Raw genomic sequence first — 24,211 nt, 5'->3', positions numbered from 1 at the left:
TCGCACCCAAGGAAGCACTATATTTCTCTCTCTCGCCTCAGAAATCGCTTGCATCAGCTGAGCTTCATTAAACATTTATCTTTCTCATCCAGCGGCGAAGCTTCCGCGCGAAGCTCAGTCGCCACTAAGCTCAACGCCTCAGGCAAGCGGTCTTCCGTCTCGTTTGTAGTTAAGCCAACCTGGACGGAATACAGGAAAGCATCGTCGTGAAGGATGTGAAGCTTTCACATGAGAGTGATGCCAGTGGATTCTTCTGAGTAAGCGATAAAATAAACCAGATTCATTCACTCATAATTAACTTGGTGGTATTCCATAATAAGTTTTCTAGGACATTTCACTTCGATATATTATAGATATCTTGGATATTTTCGAAGATGATGATGACTACCGGGTCGCGTTATGTAAAAAAGTAGTGGTATAAGTAATAGTGAAATATCTAAGAAAACTTTAAATAAACCTGAATATGCCCACTCTTTAATTCACCGTAAAACTAGTTTTAAGAGCACAGCGTCATTATCAGATTAATTAGAATTAACCAGACGGCATTTTCATGCATGCTATTGAAAATTACCATTATTATTTTCGACTTTTTACACTTTCTCAGCAGATTTAGACCAACTGGAAATATTCACTTATAGATAAATTAGGATTTGGCTCAGATGTTAAGGAAGAGAATTCGCCCTATCTTACATTGTCCGATCATGCCCGCCCAAGGAATATATTAGCTATACAAGCAATACTGTAGTAAAATAACTTTTTTTAGGTTAGTTAAGGGCCTTTGAATTCCCTAATTTACATTTATTTTTTGCACATTATTGATAACACTCCCTCCGCAGAGATCATTAATAGGTGAATACAAACTTCTTTCATTTACCAAATGTTTTTTACTTCATCGGCAATATTTCAATATTTTTTTATTTTCTCTCTTCCCGCGGGAGTCAACGTTGAGACTCAATGGCACTGCTACATCACCTACATATACGTTTTGTGGATCAATAAAATACCAGTTCCATTGTAATCTACGGTTTTCTCTACGAGTCTCGGTCTGTCCGCGTCTAAAATACAGGATGCGTTCCGTAAGTAATGAAATTGAATTCCCTGCGCCGCTCCTATTGGTTGAATTGAGATCAAACTACTTTAAGTAGGTGGGTTCAATGATAAGCTTTACCACGATATAAGTTTCAGTGCTCTCCAAGCTGTGAAAGTGGCAGAACGTCAGTTATTGTAAACCTCTGCGCGCCGACCGTGTCACAAAAAAAGATGGAATCAATAATCTAGCCAAGTTATCATGCTAAACTGAAGAAATCTCTTGAAAAGGCAAACAAAATAATTTTTTAGGCTTATCGGGACTCAGTTGCATTCTGCTCACAAGTTTTAAGGCGTTTAAAGACCATTAATAAGGGCCGGGAAGAGGTAGATACCCAAAATGACAAGAATGATCAAATCAAAAGTGAAATCAGTACTCATTGTCTTTTTAGACAGCAAAGCAGTGGTCTGTAAGGAATTTATTTCTCAAGGAAAGACCGTTAATGCTGCCTATTACACGTAAGTACTGCAAAGACTCCAGGAAAGGGTCATCATGACGAGAAAAGACATCCGCTACCTGGCTACTCCATCTCGACAAAGCGCCTTGCCACAACGCTCTACGAGTCCGCGAGTTCCTGGCAACACACACGAGGTTCAAAGCTCCCCCAACCCCCTGTCCCCCAAAAGTCTCCTCAGCAGACTTCTTTCTGCTATATAGGATTAAGGTGGCCCTGAAATGAACCCATTCTGCATCCTTAAAAGAGGGACATTCCGTCGTGATCCAGACCTTGCGAGAGGTCCCTGAAGAAGCCTTCCTGGGCGCGTACCGGTTATGGCCGAAAAAATACGTATAACCCCAAGGGAAGTACTTCGAAATTGTTAAAGTGGTTGAGCAAATAAGTTCAATAAGTTTCTTTTAAAAAATAATTGCATTATTTTCGGAACGCACACAGTACGTGCGCTACTTTCTAGTACTGAAGGTGTTTGGTATGTGTAATATGATCTAACATGCAAGCAATATTAATTATTATGAATTTTATTATCATTATTGTTATAATTCAGCATTTTCCCACAGCATGTCAACCTTCGAATTCAAATGGACAAAAGCACGATAAGCCAATGGGCAACGCGTTTTTTATCACCGCCGCTACGGGGATAATGAAGAAGTTATTGACGCAGTACGACGTGGGCTTCGACATAGACCAGAGGAATGGTACCGTGCCGGCATACGGACCCTCCCTTCAAAGTGGCGTCAATCCGTAGTATTGAATGGAGATAACGTTGAAAAATAGAGTTGTGTACCTAAAAGATCGGGGAATAATACGGTGTATTTGAATGCTTCATAAAACAACCCCTGTTACAGAAAAAAGTGTGTTGCATTAATTACTGAACGGCCCTCGCACATGCCAAGGAATATTGTATTCTTAACTTTCCTACCAAATTGTATCCTTTATGAGTAAAATAATAGAGGAATGGGAAACTTCAACTCGTGTTTGCGCAAACTACAACGACCAGTCCTTAAAAGGATTGGCTATTGACCTTCGAGGCAATTTGTAGGTGATATCCATATACTAATAATCATAATTTTCATAACACTATTGCTTCCGCAGCTTTGTTGGCTATGTAAGTTGAAGTACAACAGGGAACGAGGATATTGGCTGCTCCTGAATACTAAGCTGAAATAGGGGTCGAAAGTCCTCAACAGCGAGGTTCTACTGAACGCCAGGTATATGCCCCACCAAGCGTCGTTAGGAAGACGGCATTGCAAGCCCAGGAGGGCCACCTATGCCATGTCAAGGGTTTCTGCTCACAGCCATGGAGGCAGCACTTGTGACCAGGCGCGTGCGACGGCCCGGAAATGAAAGGGAATGGGACCCATGGGGGTTTCTTGTGGCACAGTGCTTGACACGTAAACCTCCCCCAATGGACCGGAAATCAAGAGCAAACTCCACGGCGACCACTTCGCCTCACAACACCGCATACCCTACCCCCACTGCTTCCCGTTCGTCCAGCAAGCCCGCCCGAGAAATACCGGGTAGCTCCGATTGACCGATAATGGACAAGTTCCCTCTACACCGAGCAATGTCGTTCAAAAACACCTCGCCTCCCGACGCGGTCGTTAAGCACCGTCGAGCATTCTAACGAAAAACCCCTTCAAAGGCGTGAGCCCGGCTCATTCGCAAGATATCCATACATTCCTTCGGTCTAATAGGTATGCATGCCATCGAGAAAACCCCGGGCGCATTCAAGAAAAAATACGAATGCTTTGATGTAAATGAAAGACTAAACCGCAGAACTTTTTTTAAGAAAAATATTTAGCCCCTCAAAACTATTAACGATCAATGACCTGAGTCTTGTTTGAAGCAGGTCTTCCCTCAATTCTGGAATCCGTTAGCCCTTCCATACTTATAGCTGTCTACCCTTCTACATATTTCACTTTTTGTGCCATATCATTAAGTCAACATTTTCTTCTGCCATTTTTCTCACGCACTTGTCCTCTGCTTCCCCTGAAGAGGCTTTATTGGACTATTGTAAATGAGCAGGAGACATGAATAAAATAAAATTGTTTGACGAAAGTAATCCCCAACTTCTCAAAGTAACCCCATTTATACTTATGATCGGTACTCTCCGTACTTGCCAGAACTTAATTTCGAAGAAAACTCACAACTTAATAAGAAAAAACATTTTGGCGTATGAAATTTATTCAGCGCTCGGATACATTTTAAGAGGCATAATTGTGTGCAAATGAGGGCTTTCAAAGATACAATATCAACGAAAACTGAAGAATTATAGAAAATAAGACCGAAAACAAAAAAAAAGCTTACCATGAGAAGGGAAACTTACGCAAATTTATGCTGAAAATTTATCAGAAATTAATATCAATCCGTAACAGTGATACAAATGGAACATAAAAAAATGAGCAGTGCTCGGCGAAAAGCTTATAAATACGGTAGGTGTGAAGCTGCGTACACACGCAGCCCCTAATAAAACTGCTCGAATACACGAGAGAAGAACGAGCAGGAATCAGATCTTAGATACCAACGAAGGATGAAAAATCTGCGTCCTATGCGGCACACGTAAGGCTCATCAATCCGGCAGCGATCAGAGGCACTTGCGAGAAAATCCAGAGCATGTAGAAACGATGGGCGGAGAGAAAACCCGTTGGAGGAGCAGAGGCTGATTTACGAGACCGGAGGAACGCACGAACAAGAGAAATGTCCCCGAAAGACAAGGAGCTGGAACGCTTCTCGAAGGAAGTGATGGCGTCGGAAACGCATTGAAAGCGAGGAATCACGAAAAAAATTGCGGAAGGAAATCGGTAATAATGACATTATTCATTGCTACATGAACGCAATAACAAAATGTGAAAAATATTAAAATAACGGTGAACAGAAAGGTGAAAAATATATCTTCCGTTTTCCAACACTTTTCGGTCACATTACTCACAGTGCGACAATGAGGAGCTAACATAAGTAGGCATAAATAAGAAGATACTTCGGTTTTGGATGAATCTATACCTTTCTGAGTCGCGGAAAATTTATCCAGCTTCCAAGAAATTAGAAAAAATAACGAGATTTTATAGAAAATAATGCAAATTTTATAGATAAAATTATAATTGAAGACCACAAATGATAAAGATATTAAGTAAATACGTCTGAAAATTGGTTTAAAAATTCTTGCCAACCACACAAAAAATGAAGAAACGAAATAGTAGACGATTCACGGCTAAGGATTTCCAAGATAGCTGTGGTTATTTCTACGCGTAAAAATTGTTTATAAATAATTTAAAAATACATTTCTACCTTTTAAGTACGAAAATAAATGTTTGCAAAGATTTCTGGATAAATCAGATCCGGAGATATAAAATAGTAAAAATTACAGACGAAATTGTAAAAATAAACATCAACAAATAGCGTATGAAAATCGTTCGTCATGGATATCAACAAAGAGATATAACTCTGAATAAAATATTTAAGAAAATGGCTATGCATTCACAGTTCGTATTGAATAAGCAACAAAATTAGACACGTTAACGAGCATTCGACATAAAGCTCATTTTGTAGCGTGAAATGACCAACAAGAGTTCTCCGTACACACCATATTAACTCGGAGAATGTGCTGTCATCCATATCACCATGCAAGGCAGCAACAGTATCCTATTACGAGGAAGCATAGAAGCGAAATCAAAGGAAGCAAAACTGTTACCCTTGCAGCAAGAGGCAACACCCACAGGGATCTTCCGTTGTAAATTCAACTTCACATTCGTTAAGTATCGGTCAAATCGGAGACTTTCGGGTGAGAAAGGCTAGCAGCGCCCAATTTATTGGTAAACAACACATAAGCAATAATGTTATTCCCACATTGGCCCTTTACTCAGAAACAGGATTTTGTTCATGAGAAAAGAGCACTTGAGAACATGAAGAGCGACCATAAGCCTTTTAAGGCATCGGGATGTCCCCCATATATTTTTGCGACCGAAATCCACCATCTTCGCGACGATAAAATATTTTACGACGACACTTAAGTCAGGAGAAAAAAGATAATAGGAAGTGGGTGTAGAGGAGGCGACCTATCTATCATATTACGGCATAAGATCGCATCTCTGCGCTGAGTAACGCCATCACTTCCGCCAATGCTCCACTCCTCGACCGTTTCAAGTGAGACATAAAAACAAAAGAATGATACACCAGTTCCACAAAATCGTTCTCCGGACGAAAAATATCTTTAGCCTGGGAAATAAAAACATAACCGTACGGTGCCTGGATACTTTTCAGCTCCACCATTACATTTTTCCCGACTGGAATTCGATCCGTATGATGTGATAGAATGTTTACTCAAATTTGACTGTGTTAACCACCAAAGCCAGTATTCTCATAAATTATATTTTTCACGAAGTATATAGAAGATAGAAGATCGAAACGCAGAATAATTTGAATCATCTCTGCCATTACAAAATAAATACGTCCCGGTATTAAATTAAGAACGGTAGTCAATATTTTCACATCATTTATCACATCACAATATATTCAAGTCATAATACGATGTTTCAGCACCAATCCGTTTTTGTGCGTATTAAACGAATATTTACTCACTTAGAGAACTAATATTTTTTCTAGGATATTTATAAACAATGTTAATATATGTCAATGTGTGTATATATATATGTCAATATATATAATGTCAATCCACATACAAGATCAATAAATGCCGCAAAGTTTGTCATGCATTATTCTGAACTTCCAGGACTTAAGTTTCACCTTCATGTACCGAAAGAAAAAATTCCATTGGTACAAATACATAGGCCGATTAGACAATTAAAACTAAATTGACATAAACAGGTAAATTCTTATGTCTACAATTTCTCGGAAAATCTTGAAGGATTATAGATGCATGAAATATTTTCATGAACCATACATTTCCCCACATTTCCTTGTAAAATCAACCTGTCCTTAAGAATTTTAAGGAAATATTTTCTCACTGACCTCATTAATAGCAGTAGAATTAACGACGCCTATGGCATTTGGCAAGGATGATAATAGATTGCAGATAACAACGAGGATTCCCGCATTATTCATATACAGCCGTCCGAATGAACTTAGCTAACAGATCACCTAAAGGGAATTTCCATGACCATATTAGGATTTCGTGTAAAGACTGTTTATTTTCATTGGTACAAATTACAGATTTTAAGTCTTGCTCTCAAGAACCACCCATTCCGGTTACTTTGAAGCATGAGTGTTCACAGCACTAATCTGAAATATAAGTCGCGTACAAGGGGGTACTGTATGCTACACGCTGCCTCCAAAACCTCCCGAAAAATATCTCATTCATTCAACCCGTAGCCGAAAGAGAGCCATCACCCGTGGAGTTCTTTCGTTCTAGACTGAACTTGGCTGAACCCAGAGATAATGTGGGATTCATTAAGGACTTGAGCAAGAACATAAAGCTTGCTGATTTTCTCACACTTCAAGGGCATTTTTCCGGGAATAAACAAATGTGCATTCTAAGCAACTAGTGACTATGTTGTGTCAACTATTGTTTAGATCTGTTGTTTTTATTAAAGAAGTACAAACGAAAGGTAAGCAAAGAAATCCCTGATGGAATGAAGAAAGCGAAGGTGAACTTACATGCAGAATGAAAAAATTATTTAGAAACGTCCCAATGTCACCTTACCATAATATAATGTACACGGGAGATATTAATGTCCCTCGTCAGAAGACCAAGAGAGCTTGTAAGTCCAGAAAGACACGCGTAGAAAGAGCTGAGAACATTAAAGGAAATGGCAGGGATAGGGAAAATGGAAGGATCCAGCAAACCAAGACTAGGAATGTAATACTACCAATATTAAATGAAAACTTGGCGCAAAATTCCACTAAAATACTTTGGATGGCAGCCATTTTCATCCCACGGCGGAAATCATCATCAAGGTTGGTAGTGTGATGGTCATCATTAGAAGTCTTTCGGTGAATGTGGTGAAAAATTTTGTAAATTATTTCACAGTGAAATTGCACAAGTTTGACCCTGAAAGTTTACAATTTATTCGCAATAGTATCATGATGTGTGTGAGTTAATGTAAGCAAATGGTTCTCTTGCAGGAACTCCATGTACACACTGTCATGGGCAGATTAGCATGGCTGCCAACAGGAGATAACAGAAAGTGGAAAGAATCTCCGAGGAGAGAAGAGGAACTCCTCGAGGAAGAAAAAGACAGGACAGGGGGATGAAGAGAAAGATGCGAGACGGATGGAAGTATTAAAGCCATCAGAGGCGGGAAGAGGAGGCAGAAGAGCGTGCTAAGTGCGGTGGGAAAAATGTGCGCGCCCGACCAAACAATCTAAGAAGACACCAACAAGGATTTCAGGGAAGGGAAGGAGGTTTTTGAGATTAGAGCTCGGGGCGTGGGAAGGGACAAGGGGAGGTTGCGAGGGAGAAGACGACAAATGGGGAAAGACGCTCAAACCTTTTAAATGCACGAATTTTTTAAAGCCTGAAAACGCATACCTTCGATCAATCGTCATTGCCATGACATTTTCATCGTGATGAAAAGAATTTGAATGGCTCTTGCTGATATGAACTCCTAATAAAATAGTTTTCAACTTCACCATGAGGGAGGATTGTACATTAATGGCGAAACAAATAATGGCGATACTTCACACGTAAAATAAAAATAACGACCCGTGTATCGGACACTCACCTTGAAAATGTCACTGAGTTTTAAAAAGCCGGGTGGGTTAATGTACAAAGTAAGGGAGGAATATTACCAGTTTTCTCTTTTATCTTTTCTCTCTTACACCATGGATATGTTCTTTGTTATAATATCCCCGTAAGTATTTTTATATTTTTTACACATATTTTTTCATTGCTGTATTTGCTGAATCAAGAAGGAAAAGGAGGTTAGCCATCTTAACCCCAAGCTTTGCAGTAATCTGACCAAGATATGTAGAACACATAGTTGAATCTTTAAAAGGTTCATCACTTAAAACTTTAACTATAATTATAATTGAAGGACAAATAAGCCCTGAACGAGAGAAAATGATTTTAAAATTCATTAATAAAACTATAAAGTACTACTTACAAATAATAAATAGCTATTAAAAATGAAGCATTCACATAAGTGCTTGTAAAACACTGGCGTAAGTCCAAGTTATGAAAAAAGCTATCTTAAATTGCACAATATTCTTATTTGCATTCGATCACCTTCGTCTAGCCTTGGCAGTAACGTAACCCAGAGCTAATTGGGAAGATGCATCAATATAAGCTTCTACGAATGTTTTTTAACATCAGATAATCAAAATGTATATGAATACAGAAAAATCTATAAATTAATGGAGAAGAATTTCAGAAAGGACTCAAAATATTCATCGAAAAGCAACAAGAGGTCCAAGAAAACAATGAAAATGGAAATATGAAAAAACGGAAATCAATCTTTGTGCTCATGCATTACTCGAAATGATGGTATTGAAAGTAAAACAACATATTAAAATGCATGCTGTTACTAAATAAATAATTTCCTTCAGCAAACAAATTGAAGGAAAATAAGTCCATCTCAATAAAGAATCGATTCCTTAGAAATCACTCGTTAAACCAGAATTTTTGGATACCACCTTCCCACTCTTTTCTGAGTAATAGTAAAATGTTGAGCATGCTCATCCGAATTGGGCCCCGAAAGTGAAGCAACAACGAGGGAGCATTAAAGGTTGTTGGTGTGGTTAGAGAGGCGTCTGATACAGCGTGAGGAGGGAAAACGATCCTCTTACTCGGACTCCATTCGCTATTCTTAATGTCTGCTTTGATAAAAGAGATAATTTCAATTTTAAGACTATTTTCTCCTTTAAATCTATCATCTTATTCAAGTTGTTCCCATACTATATATCAAAGGTAACAGAAACACTAATTGGAGACATTAATTATGGCATCTCATGGAAGTCGGCCTTTTTGCGGTAGGAATGAACTGGAAAATGAGGGGTTTATACGTATCCAATTAATTAAAAATTGAAATCAAGAGTTAAAAAAATGAATAGAAATAAATTAAAAGGGGGTATCAATCTTGTGCTTGAACAGCATTTTAAGGTCCGGCAAGCCTATATAATATATAACCCAAAAGCTATACGAGACTATGCCTAAATGTAATTTGTCACAAATGATTACACCAGAGGACATAAATTATAAGCATTATTATTTCAATTATTCATAAAACCGGTATTTTCATGCATTGCTTATTTCGATATCATTCTTCCCAGAGTAAACTACTAAGGGCATACAGAAAGCGTTAAATAGATGTAAAACGAATTAGGCTGAGAGTCCCTACAGACTCGGAGGTAGTGCGTTGGCCTTAAATTGCTTGAGAAATTGACAACGGATATCTTTTAGGAGGGACACGGAGAACATCATACCAAAACCCCACTTTAATTCCAGTTCTCACACAAACGATTAATTATGAGATATATTTCTCCGAATGGATGGCATGGGAATTCGTTTATCCACGCACGATAAAGGACTTTAATAAATGCTAGCCTGAACTTCGTTCGAGCATTTCATTTTTCGTTAACGGCTGATTTCTTAACACCCCCCGCCACACTCCTGAGGCGGCTTGCGAGGTCGCATGTAAATGTAAATTCAAGGGTGCTGTTAAGGGTGTGGCTTGTTTTTTTTTCACTAGTTTAGTTTAACTCCCTCAGTAAGCAATTAACACTGTGGTCAAGTCTATTGATTTTTATTCAGGTAAAATGAATTTAAATCCATTTTTTAAATACAGTGATTAAGTAATCGAAATAGTACGCTAGCTTATAAGCCGGGTAGTTCACCCACTCAGTGATTCAAACCCGTAGTTTAGTTTGTATGGGTGAAAGAAGAGCTAAACCCAGACTAGGCCATAGGCGTGTGAAAGTAACACATTTCTACCATTTACCACTCTTCCCAGAGTAATAACGGCTTAAATAAATATTTCAAGCGTCTTTATCCAACTTACTCTGCCCCAGAAAGTGAAGAGACTGCGAAGGAGGGGAAGAGATTGTTTGAGGGGTGTGAGGAAGAGAGAGAGACGTCTGGCAAACGGCGTGGGGAGGGAAGATGGGGGAGGGGGAACAATCCTCTTACACGAACTCGACAACCGGGGAGTCAACCTCCCCCACCTAAATCCCACCCCGAAGTGAGAGTGGCAGCAGAGTGTTGTCAGCCAGCAGAGGGAGGCGAAGTTCGCCGGGGAAACAGGATATTAAGCTAAGGGGAGGCATAAAAATGGAAGTTATGTACTAGTAGTTTTATTTTAGCGCCCGTGGGACTTGTCGCGAAAAGAAACCCGAGTCATCTATTAGCTCGAAGGAAAAATTTCACCCCGTTTCGTACCTTTTTATTTTCGTCAGCTCGAAGTTTACAACAGTTTAACAGGTGTAATGCGTGCCGAGACTAAGCGAAATATTTCGCAGTACTTTCAGCCCTTTACGGACCCTGGGTTCAGAATTCTTTCACATTTCAAAATAGAAATTCATGGAGCAAGTGGTTAGATGTCAATTATTTATAAATATAGATTCAAGTTCACGTTGGCACTTACTTTTCATGAACAGAAATGGATACTGAACACAAACTTTTCAAGAAAATGTCTCTCAAGGCCAACGGTTAATCAAAGAAGCATTCTACAATGCCCTTGTCTATCGTCACTTCTAATAATAACCTGGCAGAGTTCATCAAGCTCTGTCAAACACCACCTCATTTTACCTCTTACGTGAACAAGTTTTCAAGCTAATCTACAATTTCCATGGAGAGGGCCACAAAATTCCGAAAAAAACCACACAACTTTGCAGAAACAACATGTTTTGCCGAAAGTAAGAGTTACAAGTCATCCACACCTTCTGGGATCTCTCCTCAGATAAATTTACAATTGAGATATTTTTCATACTAACTGCCATAAAATACACATTGAAAAATTATTCATATAGATTCATCCCCGTATCGATTCAATTTGATGCTCTGATTGCTTCATTATGAATATGGGGTTACCCGAGCTGAAACTATTTGAAAGGTTATTACTAATTCTCAGCAATGAGGGAAAATTATCTTCATACTTATGTTAGAAAAATCTGCATACTGAAACACAAGGGTAATAAACAAAAAATAATAAATCCTAGGTGTAGCATGGATTAATATTCTTTCTTGATTAGACCATTGTTTCTAGAGCGTTTTATAGCTTCCAGGAGTTGTTGTTCATGGCATTTTCAAATAATTATAGCAAGCAATTATACAATTTATACGCTTATAAATATAATTTAAATAAAAGAATAAATGACGTCATTTAGTTTTTCCACTCAATTAGGATAAAAGTATCCATAGCATTTCCATTCTTAATGTAATTTACACAATTTGTAAACGTTGAAACGAATTACTTTACGGCCAAGAAGAGGCCAATATCAAAAGGCCCAACTCGGCCTGACACCAAAAGTACATAATCAAAAGAAACACTGCGAAAAAAATTAATGGAGACTTTTCATGAAAATAGAGTCAGAGAAGAACATATATATATCCATAATTTATGAAACTGAATACACATTATGTTCAGCCATACAAATTACGTTCAGCCATTGATCGGAAAGCTAAATAGGTTTTAAAATCTATGTAAAAATTACTAACAAAGGCTGTCATTTAGTAATTCACTGAGAATTTAAATTAATCAAGATTTTTCAACTTTAACATGACATTGAAAGGTCTTGACGATGTGCGCATCGGATGATGAGTAGTGGACCACATAAATCAGAAAAGAAGTCAATAACCTCAAAATAAAAACTAAATACGTTCAGCCATTGATCGTTAAGCTAAATAGGCTTTAAAATAAATGTAAAAAGTAATACCAAAGGCTATCATTTAGTCATTCACTGAGAATTTAAATTAATCAAAATATATTTCCCTTACTATCAGTCTAAAAAAAGTAAACATAAATCAGAAAAGAAGTCAGTAACCTCGAAATAAAAACTAAATACGTTCAGCCATTAATTGGTAAGCTAAATAGGTTTTAAAATCTATTTAAACATTAACAACAAAGGCTGTCATTTAGTAATTCACTGATAATTTAAATTAATCAAGATATATTTCCCTTAGTACCAGTCTGAAAAAAGTGAAAAAAATATCACGCAAAATAAATGGCTCCCAGAGCAATATAATCCAGCCTTGTTTATAAACGCTGCAATCTTTCCTGTCTCAGCCCGGGATGCTTTCACTCTCTTAGGTTCCAATGGATCACTATTTTTTTGGGCGAAAACTCACTAGAAAAAAGGTCAACAGCCATGAATCTCATGAAAAGATAAGACTCATCAGAGAAGAAATAATAGCGGGGGGGAAAGGGGAATGCTGAGCAGCGACGCGGGGTTTCGTCGGAATGTCGCAGAGATCCGCCAAGAGTGTTTTAAAAGGAGAGCGAACATTTCCCAGAAATGCCAACGGGCATTCATTGAGATACACAATTATTTCGCAAAGAAAATATCGTTGGACGATATGGATGGGACGTGATTCAAAGAACAAAGATAAATAGTGGTGAGTAAACGTCGAAGCCATTAGAGCTCACCGTAGAAAGAAATCACCCAACCATTTTCATGATGACATTGATTTCTAATAATTGAATAGAAACTATAATTTCTGGAAACTCAATTTACTCAAAGTGCCAAACAATACGGGGGCCATAAATTCCTTGAGTAATAGTAGTCGAGTTTATTACTTAGTTGCTTCGCATTGCGCGGTGATTTCCCGAATTCCGAACTAATTGGGACCGAACCCTCTTCGGATTACTTGATTGTTGGGATTAGGCGAAATGATAATAAAAAAATAGTTCGAAACGGAGAACGAACCACATGCATACGCATTGCGTGTTACGCAGTGCATAGGACCGCGTAACTGGACAAGACCACTCGTCCTTACACTTGTGTGTAATTTCAAATGTTTGATATCTTGACGTCAAAACCGTCAGCGGATGATTCCACTGCAATGTGTGACGTTATTAGCTGATTACTCATACATCAAGATGCCACACAAATCTTGAATTAAACATTTTTAAAAACCTACAGTAATTCTCAGTGGCAATAATATAAGCACTAGTATACCATATTGATGGCCAGATAATGGTGCTAAGATGCTATTACCTGAGTGATAGCATATTTTAAAGTGATCATGTTTTAAGTTTTTGACATGAATATTGTTAATTTTCGCAACTTGAAGCTAGATACAATTATACACGTTAGCATAAGATATATTTTGAAGAGAAATATGTTTGCAAAAGAGACGATATGGTAGGATACGAGAAAGGGCGTACATCAATAAAAATCGGGTCTTCATTTAGCGCAAAAGAAAGTATTCTACCAAGAAAAAAGAGTGTTTCGTGTCTACTACAGAACAATCCCTTAGATTTCGCGAATGGACGACAAAAAAACATCCCCTACCGTATAGCTGTGATTGTTTGCCGCCTAATTGCAGCCAGTCCTCAACTAAGAGTCGCAAATCAAATGACCAGAGATACGTTTCTGAAGAAAAAATTGCCTTTGAATTTCAACGCGGCCTATCGCAGGCAGTTGACATTAAAACCGATTTCGAGCACACTAAATTAACCAAGTTAAAAAACATAAACTCAACTTTGCAGTCTACTCGAGAAAAAAACTCGCTTGATACGCTAATGGCATTGTATCTATAACCTATGATCACAATAAATTGCACATGCTGACCTAAAAAGAACCAAGAAGAAGTCTGATATCTTTAACGGCATGAAAAATACGAAAATGATAAATAAATAAAAAATTCTCGAGTACGCAGCACACAGTTTATCCTTATCCGCCTAAAGTTTCCGCAGAAGACGTGATACTCATCCATTCCCCAAATTTTGTCCCCCTAGATTTCCATTAAAAGTTTTATTAGGGCTCTGAAATTGAAAAAGTTTTACGCTCTCCACCGTTTTTCAAAGTATATGTAAAGCAAATTAAGACTCAAGCTCCGTGAACATCCATCCTATACATTAAGCTAACAAAATAACAAAGCAAATGGATACACACTAATTACATACCTAGATTGCCATTGGGCAAAGGTTTGGCAAAAATAAGACCCTACAACCTGTAGAAGCGAGACAAGTTAAAGCTTTTACTTAGTAATGTCACGTCCACAAAAGAAAAGTGGTCAGTAAATCAATCATTCACTTGATGATACTACGCTGATTTGATAAACTTATACCACACTTAGAGTAAAATACAATTAATTTGTTCCATAACAAGTAATCCGTTTATTTATTAGAAATTATAAAGAAGCAAAATGTATGAGCAGCTTTTCAAATGAGATGTATACAAAGAGACGTCACATTTGAAAAATGTCTTTCGAATAAAATTTAATCGAATTTTAGAAGATCGACGGCACGTAAATACGTTCGGTAAGTAATCAAAAAGGAAGCTACGGTACAATGCTATTTTAGAACCACGCGCCAAGGGAAGAAGAAAATATTTTGTTAATTTAAAAAAGCGAATTCCAATCTGTGAGACTTTCGAATACTAAGGATGCGAAGGACACATTTTGGGCGGGGACTGTGACCGTTCCTTTCGTGATCGCGTAAAAAACAAAAAACGCAAATTCAGAAGGATAAAACTAGGGTATTTTATTACAAGAAGGCACAAACAAATGTTAACAAAGGAAAACTGATTTTTGAATGCTTTCGATATTCCTAAAAGATAATTACCACCTAAAAGGTCAACAGCAAGGTGAATCTTGCATTGAATATTCCAGTTATTCTTCCGAAGCAGGCTCAATGAGACATGACAAGAGTATCCAATAGTTCCAGAAGATTCTAGCAAGAAATCGAATTTTCAATAGCTATAGAATTTCAAGACAAGTGATCCGTCTAAAAACACATGCATGTGTAGAAAGTCAGCCATATATTATTTTGGGCGAATCGAAGGGCATACGAGACAGAGGGGAGTAGAATAAAGCCATGAAATCCCACATCAAGAAATGTTGCATTTCAGGCGGTAAAAAACGATGTGGAACGCTTTGGAAAGAAAAAGGTCCTCCTCTGCTAACTCTGGGCTTCCTTCATAAACCCTAACAGTAATGTTTTCATCCAAAGATGTCCTAAAAAAATGATGCCCTCGTCGCTTTCTCCACTAAAAACATCGGATAAAATCAAAGAATTGTTTACGTATTATCAGCAGGAAGTGATCGATCAAAGCATTGATCTTGACCCTCAGCGTTCATACCGAGGTATAACAACAAACGTGCCAGGGTCATCAGCAAATAACAGATATAACTTACATCGCGAATTTTTACAGTATTTAGATATCTACGAGATTTTTCTCCACAGTTCTGTATTAATATAAAATATTAGTAATAATAACAAAAAACATTGAAATTTGATTTAGAACGTTTATTTTCCTTGAATAAATAAGCATACGAAGACAGGAAATGAGCTAAACTAAACGTAGTTCACATGAACAAATAAGGAATCAACGCAGACTGAAAACATATTTAGGATCCTTAATCCAACCGAAAGAAAAATAACTCCCCAAACATCAACTAGTGGATGGCAGTAAGCTTTCGGTCTTGCCTGAGAGAGTTTGAGACGAGTTAACCATTAAGACAGCCTAAAATTGTTTTGTAGTGCTAAGGGATCGTCGCCAGATACAGCCAGCCCGTGTGGGGTGACCTTGGGGAGAATTTTTAGAATATTACAAGCTCAGAAAGCAAAATATTTATCCATTACTCTATCCGTAAGACTTTCCTTCTAACCCCAACCACGAACCAACTTTCATCCCCGGTCCTCAACAGGACCCAAAACCCTCGGCGCTCATGGGTCACCTAAGTTACGAAGCTCGTATAATTTACTTACCCTCTTTCTGGTTTAAGACATTTTCCTTATCGGCTTTAACTCTATTTCAGGGTGTCCAGTCAATCAATGCAGACAAATTAATGCAAAATCCCAGGTTTTCCAGGGAAATTTTACAAAACTTCAAGTTAATATTACGTGATCACTGCGATAAGAAAAAATTTTAAAACGCTCAAAATTGCTTCCACATTTTTAGATATTATTTCATGTGGAATGAATTGGAAATTAATTATTAAACTCAAATTTTGAGCAAATCTTCATCAATAATTAATGTTTAATTCCAGGTACTAAGAGTTCAAGCATAGTTCCCGAGTCTCGGGTTTTCCGGTCACCGGACACAGTCTATCGTATGATAAATACTCCTCAATTTTGATCTTCGGTTGGTACACCTTAATTTAACACACACTATCCTTACCATATGCGACTATATGTCTCGTTATCTACCCCAATCGCAAGAAATTGAAAAATAAAATATGTTTAATAAGTGTGCTTGCTTATAAAAATATATCAGAAAGGGGGATGGGAATTCATGGGAAGGATTAAATAATCTCAAATAAATTTCAATAATGAAGGTCATAATAAACTTAATTTCAACGTACAACCAGCGTTATCCTCTTCTCAGCACACAATCACTACGGCCTCAGTGCTTCGAACCGCATTACACCGCTCGAATCTTCCTGATGTAACAACAATCAAAACAATACTCTTGGGTTAGCTATTCCCTAGCAGTGATTTTCGACAAACTAAAGGTAAAATTTTAGGGCTAAAGACAGTAGACAGTAATGAAAATAAGATATTTCCAATGCCAATATTTCCATGACAGGCGGACATTATTAAATTATTAATTTTCCCTGACCAGAAGGTATTAAAGAAGGAAATACATATAAATCAAATTGCCGCAAGTTATTAGGATTTGGACCTGAAACCCCTCTGAAATCACCACATAATCGCTCCAACCACTAGCTTACTTCCATTTCACAAAAATTTATATAAAATTACGCTCAAATTGTATTCTTCTTATCACCCTGAAAGAGCTGCATAATTTACTTACCAAAAAAACCGAGTGCTGTTTCGCAAGGCTAACTGCGGTGACTTGGGGGCGGATAAGATAAGGATGAAAAGCAACGAAAGATAAATGTTTATCATTCCCACAGTCCCCAACCCCTACGACTCCAGCGCCCTGCCCCCATCGCCTTCCCCCGCTTCCATTTCCCCGCCTCAAACCCTGGAACTGCCGCCGCCGCCGCCTCGCCGTCCTCAGTCGCTTTGGCCCACTTCCACCACCGCACACACTCACAGTCTTCGTTTCCGCCTCCCACGCTCTTCCCACCACGGTGAGAGAGACATAGCAAAAGATAGAGAGAGAGAGAGAAGGGAACTTGGTCATGGGCCAAACCTCAGGGCGTGGCGAAGCAAGAGAAAGAAGAAAGTCTCCGAGGACGAGGAGCAAAGCAAGGACACAGGGCCTTCCCCGTTCTGTGTGGTGCACGCAGTGCGCCCCTGGAATCGATATCCGAATTTCCAAAAAAAAACAAATTCTACGCCAATCACTGCGGCTCGTAATTGGAGATTCTATTGAAAAATAGGGTATCCGTCGTTATTAAAAATTTTTAACGCACATGCTATTTATCAAACCATAGCTCTACGTAAAAGTTTAAAATAATTTATCTGTAAAGAAAGAATCTTACCACCAATTAAGTTAAAATGAAAATATTTTTAAAAACTTTTTCACCCACACATGCACATCAATTGCGTTATAATATAAAGATTAAGTAACCTTTTGTTAGCAAAAATAAAATCAAGATGGCTAGCCCTTAATCATCAACAAAATTGCATCGTAAAGATGTGTAATCAACCCCATTAGCCAGTTTTTAATCAAGAGCAAGAAGAACGTGAGTAGACACGATGAGGAAGCAAGGACTCAAAGCGGTACGCATGCTCCGGACTATTTGGTGCACGGGCGGTGGGAATCAAAAGACATCAATTTCCCAAAGGACCATTGGCCTCGAATACCTTTTGAAATGAACTTTTGGTAGATCACCAAACCCATACCAGAATCACCATTAGTTCATTTCTATCAAAGTGGGTACAACGATACTGGGGCTCGATAGATTTTTTTGGCTACTTGAGTTTGACGGATCGATTAATCAACCACGGGGTTTTCCAGAATGAAGTAAATCACGAAGACTAGATTCCCCAGTTTGTAAATAACACACTTCACTGAATAAATAAATTGCATGATGACACGAAAACTCTTCGTTAAATCATCCCAAGTAAGAACCACTAGGAAGCCCCTGAAAATGACCGTCTACCAGATGAAACCGGGATGAGTACATTAATTTTTTTGTGGAATCGCAGTTTTCCTTTTATTAAGGGGAAGCTAAGTAAGCTGTAGCTGGAATAAACAATTCCAAACCGAAGACAGAATGGACGCGTACAGCAATATGGTACGACGGAATGTTTCTCAAGACTTGAGCAGGGTCCATGGAGTCCGAAGATTCGGTTTCCGACTCAAACACTGACAGGAATAAATTTTACCTAGCAGTAAAATTATTCAGCCTTCAGAATAATTCCCTAATGACGGATTCCGAGTCGTGAGCCGAAACTCCGGATATAATAGATAGTTAATACCGGCTTGAATCTCGAGATACATCCCTACATGCAATAACAAACCCTCATTAAAATCCTGAATTAATATTCGGAATCACTCCATATCTTTATACTCCCATATCCATCCAGTTTTTTTTTCACATCTACAGATACGCTGCCTCGGGGTTATTCTGTATTTTCAAATTTGGGCTGAAGTTCGGATGACATCACAGATTTATCCAAATATGGTCAATTTTTGGAAGTAAGAGTCCGCGTAAGGCGCGCGTCTAACGACTCACTTTCACATGAACGGTTCTTTTCTATCGCGTCTCTGTTGCTGCCTCGACGAACGCACGACTCAATGAACGGTTCACTTGAAAATCCAACAGCCCTCACAATGTGATCATTTTTATTCGGAAATACAGTATAAACCCCGCCTGATCAAGAGACGGAAGAGGAGAGGGATACCATGGCAGGCGCAGAAGAATACACGAGAAAAACGGTGTGGGAGAACAGAAAGGAAGACGGAGAGTCACGCCCGCGGCTGAGAAGCACTTATTGCCAACGAGGGCAATTGAAAAGGAAGCGCTCCCGGCGAGATGGAAGCGATTAAGAATAACGAGAACGAGTGTGGGCAATTATACGCAGGCCAATTGCTCAGGGTGCTAACATCGGCTTATCGACAAACGCATTAAAACTATCTCTTACTGAATCGCACTCAAGAGGCGTGATCATCATTGCCTCATCCTGGGGCCATGATTAAATCTAGCTCCTCAACACATCCAAAATTCCTAATAATACATGGTCTTTCCTTCCTTTAATCCCACCAATTTTAAAACGAAAATTATTGAAAGCGAGGATTTATTATTGAAACGCGAATATTAATTTTACGAGCGCCCATTTTATAATCTTTGTCCCGAAAAACACTGAGTTAGGTGTTCACGCCCACATAAAATATTATATGTAATAGACTTAGAAGAGGGCATATTTAAACACCTGAGTCGTTTCCTCTCTATTTACTTATTTCCATTACACTGACTTAATCGAGATGTCTAGAGTTAGGAAACAGTTCAAAAACTGACTTTGCTATTTAGAAAACTCCTACGGTAGCATGGGGCTTAGAAATTAAAATTCATTCATAGCAGGAAAGCAGCTAAATTTGAAACGCCTACTAAGTAAAAACAATACGCACGACATTAATCGGCTTTCATTTCAAGAAAAAAAGACAAGCATAACTGAATTTTAACACACTACAATCAGACATGAAAAAAATGGTTACATCTACCTATCAACGGCTTTTCTTTTCTTTTGGTAAAACGGAATTGACGACAAATGAAGCAGATAAACAGAATTAAAGAGCCTTCTTACCCTTGCTTAAGGAAGAGCCGAGAACGTAATAAATTGAAAAAGATAGTAAATGCAGTACAAGAATGACAACGAGCGCTGCAAGGCAGCTTAACATGAAAACACTGTGCGCGTAGGTACCATAAAAAAGTCCTGCGAAAAGATAACATAAAATTAACGTTTTACGCTTCTGCAGCGAAGCTTGGATAGAAGTTATACGAGCGGTACATATTAGGCACTTTACTTCAAGGGATCAATACGAATGCACAAGAGTTGCACTGGGTGAAATAAACCCTTCAAGAACGTCGAGAATTCTATTTTCACAAATCAACCTAAGCCTTGGAAAGACACTCGCTGAAAATTATACGCCCACTAAAGGAAAGAGTCGATGGTGTGTGTTTCCCAAGCAATCAACAGTGGCACGTATTACCTCTAAATACAAATATATTCTCAAAAAAGATTAAAATCAAATCACAACTATCTTGCTCTAAAATACACAATAGTCATTGCATGATAATATTCTTGATTTAAAAAAAAGTGAATTTCCACCATAAGATTTCAAAACAAATAGCTGGACAAATTGTTACCACAATACGGCAACATGGCATTAATTTTAACAAAAACTTAGGGTTAATAAAAACGTATTTTTAAAGGAATAATTTTACTATAAATAGATCCAGTGTACATGTATACCATGCATTCAACCGGGATACTATGATTTTTCGTGTGAAGGTACTACAAGATAAAACCTTACATAAAAAGTGATCGTAGCATTTCTTTCTCTTTTTTCAAATACCAATGAAACATTTTAAATCACGTCATTCTTAATCGGACATAGAGAAGTAAGAGGACATATTGCTCCCGCTGGATTTGTCTTTTTTCGGAAGCATGACAACTCTGAAAAAAAACGCCATGACCTTCACATTTTCAGGGCATAAAAAATAGACCCCCATTAACTCTACGGTTAATCTCAATTACGACTATTTTACCTCGGTATTCCTCAGAGGAAAATTTTCATACTTGTACTTCCAACCTGTTTCTCGCAGGGTGGAATCGACATCACATAACCATACAGAGCAACCATAGTGCCCAGGGGAAATTTGCATTCGTTTTCCGCTCGCTGAACGCTTTTTCGTCTCGCGACAGAATGGGGGCTAATTTATCACAAGTAAAAATCCGGGACGGTAGAGTAGGGAATTGGGAAGGAGAATGAGGGATAGGTTTTTGAAAATAGCTTTTCCGGCGCCGAGGTTCTCAACATAGCGGGCGGTGGTGCGGGGGCTGTCGGGAGGGACATTTCTCCATCGAATGCGGAGCGAGTTGTGAAAAAATAGGAAATTGCAATAAAGTCGTTCCGGAATGCGATTAAAAAAATCCCCAAGACCAACACTTTTCAGGGATTGTTTTGGCCATTGGGTAGATGCAGTGATGGCGTGACAGAGGAGGCGAGGTACAAAGATTTGCCCTCCAAAAAAAATAAAAGAGGACGTGATAGCTGTTTTGGAATCTTAACGACGGACTGCAAGGCAACTATTTTTTGTCACCCATTTTTGGGGAAGAATTCTAAGCTTTGTTCATAAAAACATTCAACGCCAAAGTTTCAGAAGTTTAATTTGCTTTAATTTCATTTGTTGAAGTTTTTCTGCACACTAAATTACAGTGAGACACAGTAAATAATTGCTATTGCTATTAAACCAAAGCTTCTCATTAGTCCACGAGTTATATAACTCCTTTTTTATCCCTTAAAAAAGAGCTTTCTAATCTATCATTCATTTCCCGAAGCCGTTTCTAAAATAAGACTCCACATTTTTTTTTAATTTTAGTTTATCTCTATTCAAGACGTTGGCCATGGATCAAAAAAGGTTAATACAATAAATAAGGGGGATCTAAAAAGTGCATACGGACCGCATGGAAAGGGGCCACCGCTACGCGCAGGAGAGCTTCAGTTCCATTTCGAGAATATTTTGATTTTGAGGTGAATTTCAGCGTTAAAATAACTCCTTTGCCACCACTACCTTACGGGAACAACCGTGAGAGGCAATCCGGATGCCATATTAACGGAACTACAAATAAAATGCCATCCTGTCTGCGACGCCTGGACCTGCATACCTGCCACGAGGTAAAATGGTACCAAACTTTGGTAAAGCACTTAACATGGTCATGGCTACTAAATATAATGCTAAACAAAGGTTGTGCAGGAGCAATACACCGCTAGCATTAACTTTCAACCATTTTAATAATAATTCTCGCCATATTTTCTACTTTCATATCTATGAGCATAGAAAATGGCAAACTTTGAAAGAGTAACGATCTAAGGAACGTTTTATTGGTCCAAGACCACACATTTGATAAAAACCCTTCCTCGTGACCAAGAAAACTGTACTAAAATATCCAGAATGCAGAAAAGGGTCATCGGAACATAGGTGCACCTAATATACGTGATATTTGAGGTACTATTAAATCATTACTGTGCAACCTGGCAATTTTAGACAAACGGTCAGACCTAAGTCAATTCTTACTGCCACGAACTCTTCACAACAAAGAAAACATTCAGACTTTTCAAGTCCATCTCCAACGCCCGTCCTAGAGCATGAAACACTCGAAAAGTGGAATTATTATTTATGAAGACGTAATGGAGGCGAAGAGCTGATAAGCTGCTAGAAATTTCACCCGCAAGGAAAAAATTGAAGAAAATTATGGAAGAAAAATTACTTGAACCTAGTTAACAAAACAAAATTAATAATAAAACCAAGTCCCTACGTAATGAGAACTATTAATGATCGTTGGACCTATCACTTTATCTCTCAAATCTTTCTCGGGGGAAATTACAGGTCGCAACACTGTTTCAACCCCTTACGTGGAGGTGGATAGGAAAAGCTAGTTTACCCTCTCATATTCGGATAAATGCGTACCAGCAAGTTATAAAAAATTATCTATGTAGATACTAAATATATTTATCCACTGCTTCTACCGCCTCGAAGCCAGTAAAAATTACGAAATATATAATTTTTAAAGCTTCTGCTGGAACCTATTCATCAGTAAATTCATACATTTGTGAGACTTTAAAATCACCTGTACCATGAAATATAATGCTCATGAATGGAACCTCTTCCCCATCAGGACAGGGTTCTCTTATAAGTAAGAATAATTATATTTTTTTTTAAGTAGTCAAAACGCAATTTAGTGAAAAATGACAATATATGTATGAAAACAAATCAGAGTCGGAATACGTTAAATATTTAGCGCTGCCATGGATTCAATCACTTAGTGGCGCCCACTCTATGAGGCCTGAGGGGGCCCGAGCCCCCTCAAAAATTTGTTATGGGTGTGAGGAAAAAATGTGTCAGGCTTGTCGATTTTCCCGGGAGTGTCCAGGCATCGAGATTCGAGTTATCAGGGTTCTAATGTTGATCATATGACTCTTCTAAAATGCTTAAAAAACTTAACAATCACTACTTATAAAATTTCCCGGGGCAAGATCCCCGGTTTGGGCCCCCCCAATATTTTTTTTATAAGTCGGCATCCCTGCAATCACTTAGCGATTCAACCTGGCGGTTGTATTTGACGGTGGAGGATTGCTATTTTCACATGCTCCGCGTTTTACGAGTATCATTGGTTGAAGTGTCAGCTCTAAGACTCTTACCTGTTACCGGCGCCTCAATGTCGATCATGGTCTTCTCTTGGCGGAGCAGAGAAGCGCCGTCGTTGACGATGCGTAGGGCGGCCGATTCGTCTATCCGCCCCTCCAGGATGAAGTGCTGCTTGAGGACGTCTGGCCGAGGCTTCCCCGTGCGCGAATCCAGAACTTCCGAGCATGTTAGCTTGTGGCTGGGCGGGAACGGAACACCTGCAGAGAATTAAAAGGAAGTAAAAGATTAAAATTGAGACATTATATTACTTCCAATAAAAATGATG

General features: G+C 38.5%; 1 protein-coding gene across 6 annotated transcripts in view; it reads right to left on the bottom strand.

Annotated features, from left to right (window-relative positions):
• LOC124160228 (serine/threonine-protein phosphatase 2B catalytic subunit 2-like) overlaps nucleotides 1-24,211 on the bottom strand; it is a 517,396-nt gene that overhangs the window by 358,470 nt on the left and 134,715 nt on the right. For all 6 annotated transcript variants that reach the window (XM_046536039.1, XM_046536041.1, XM_046536036.1 and 3 more), the window contains exon 2: nucleotides 23,940-24,143. In XM_046536039.1, the coding sequence (XP_046391995.1) occupies nucleotides 23,940-24,143 (204 nt within the window). The remainder of the gene's footprint in view (nucleotides 1-23,939; nucleotides 24,144-24,211) is intronic.

This window comes from Ischnura elegans, chromosome 6, assembly GCF_921293095.1.
Source record: "Ischnura elegans chromosome 6, ioIscEleg1.1, whole genome shotgun sequence".
Taxonomy (NCBI): Eukaryota; Metazoa; Arthropoda; class Insecta; order Odonata; family Coenagrionidae; genus Ischnura; species Ischnura elegans.
Note: the sequence above shows the minus strand (reverse complement) of the source record. Positions and strands in the feature narration are given on the sequence as shown.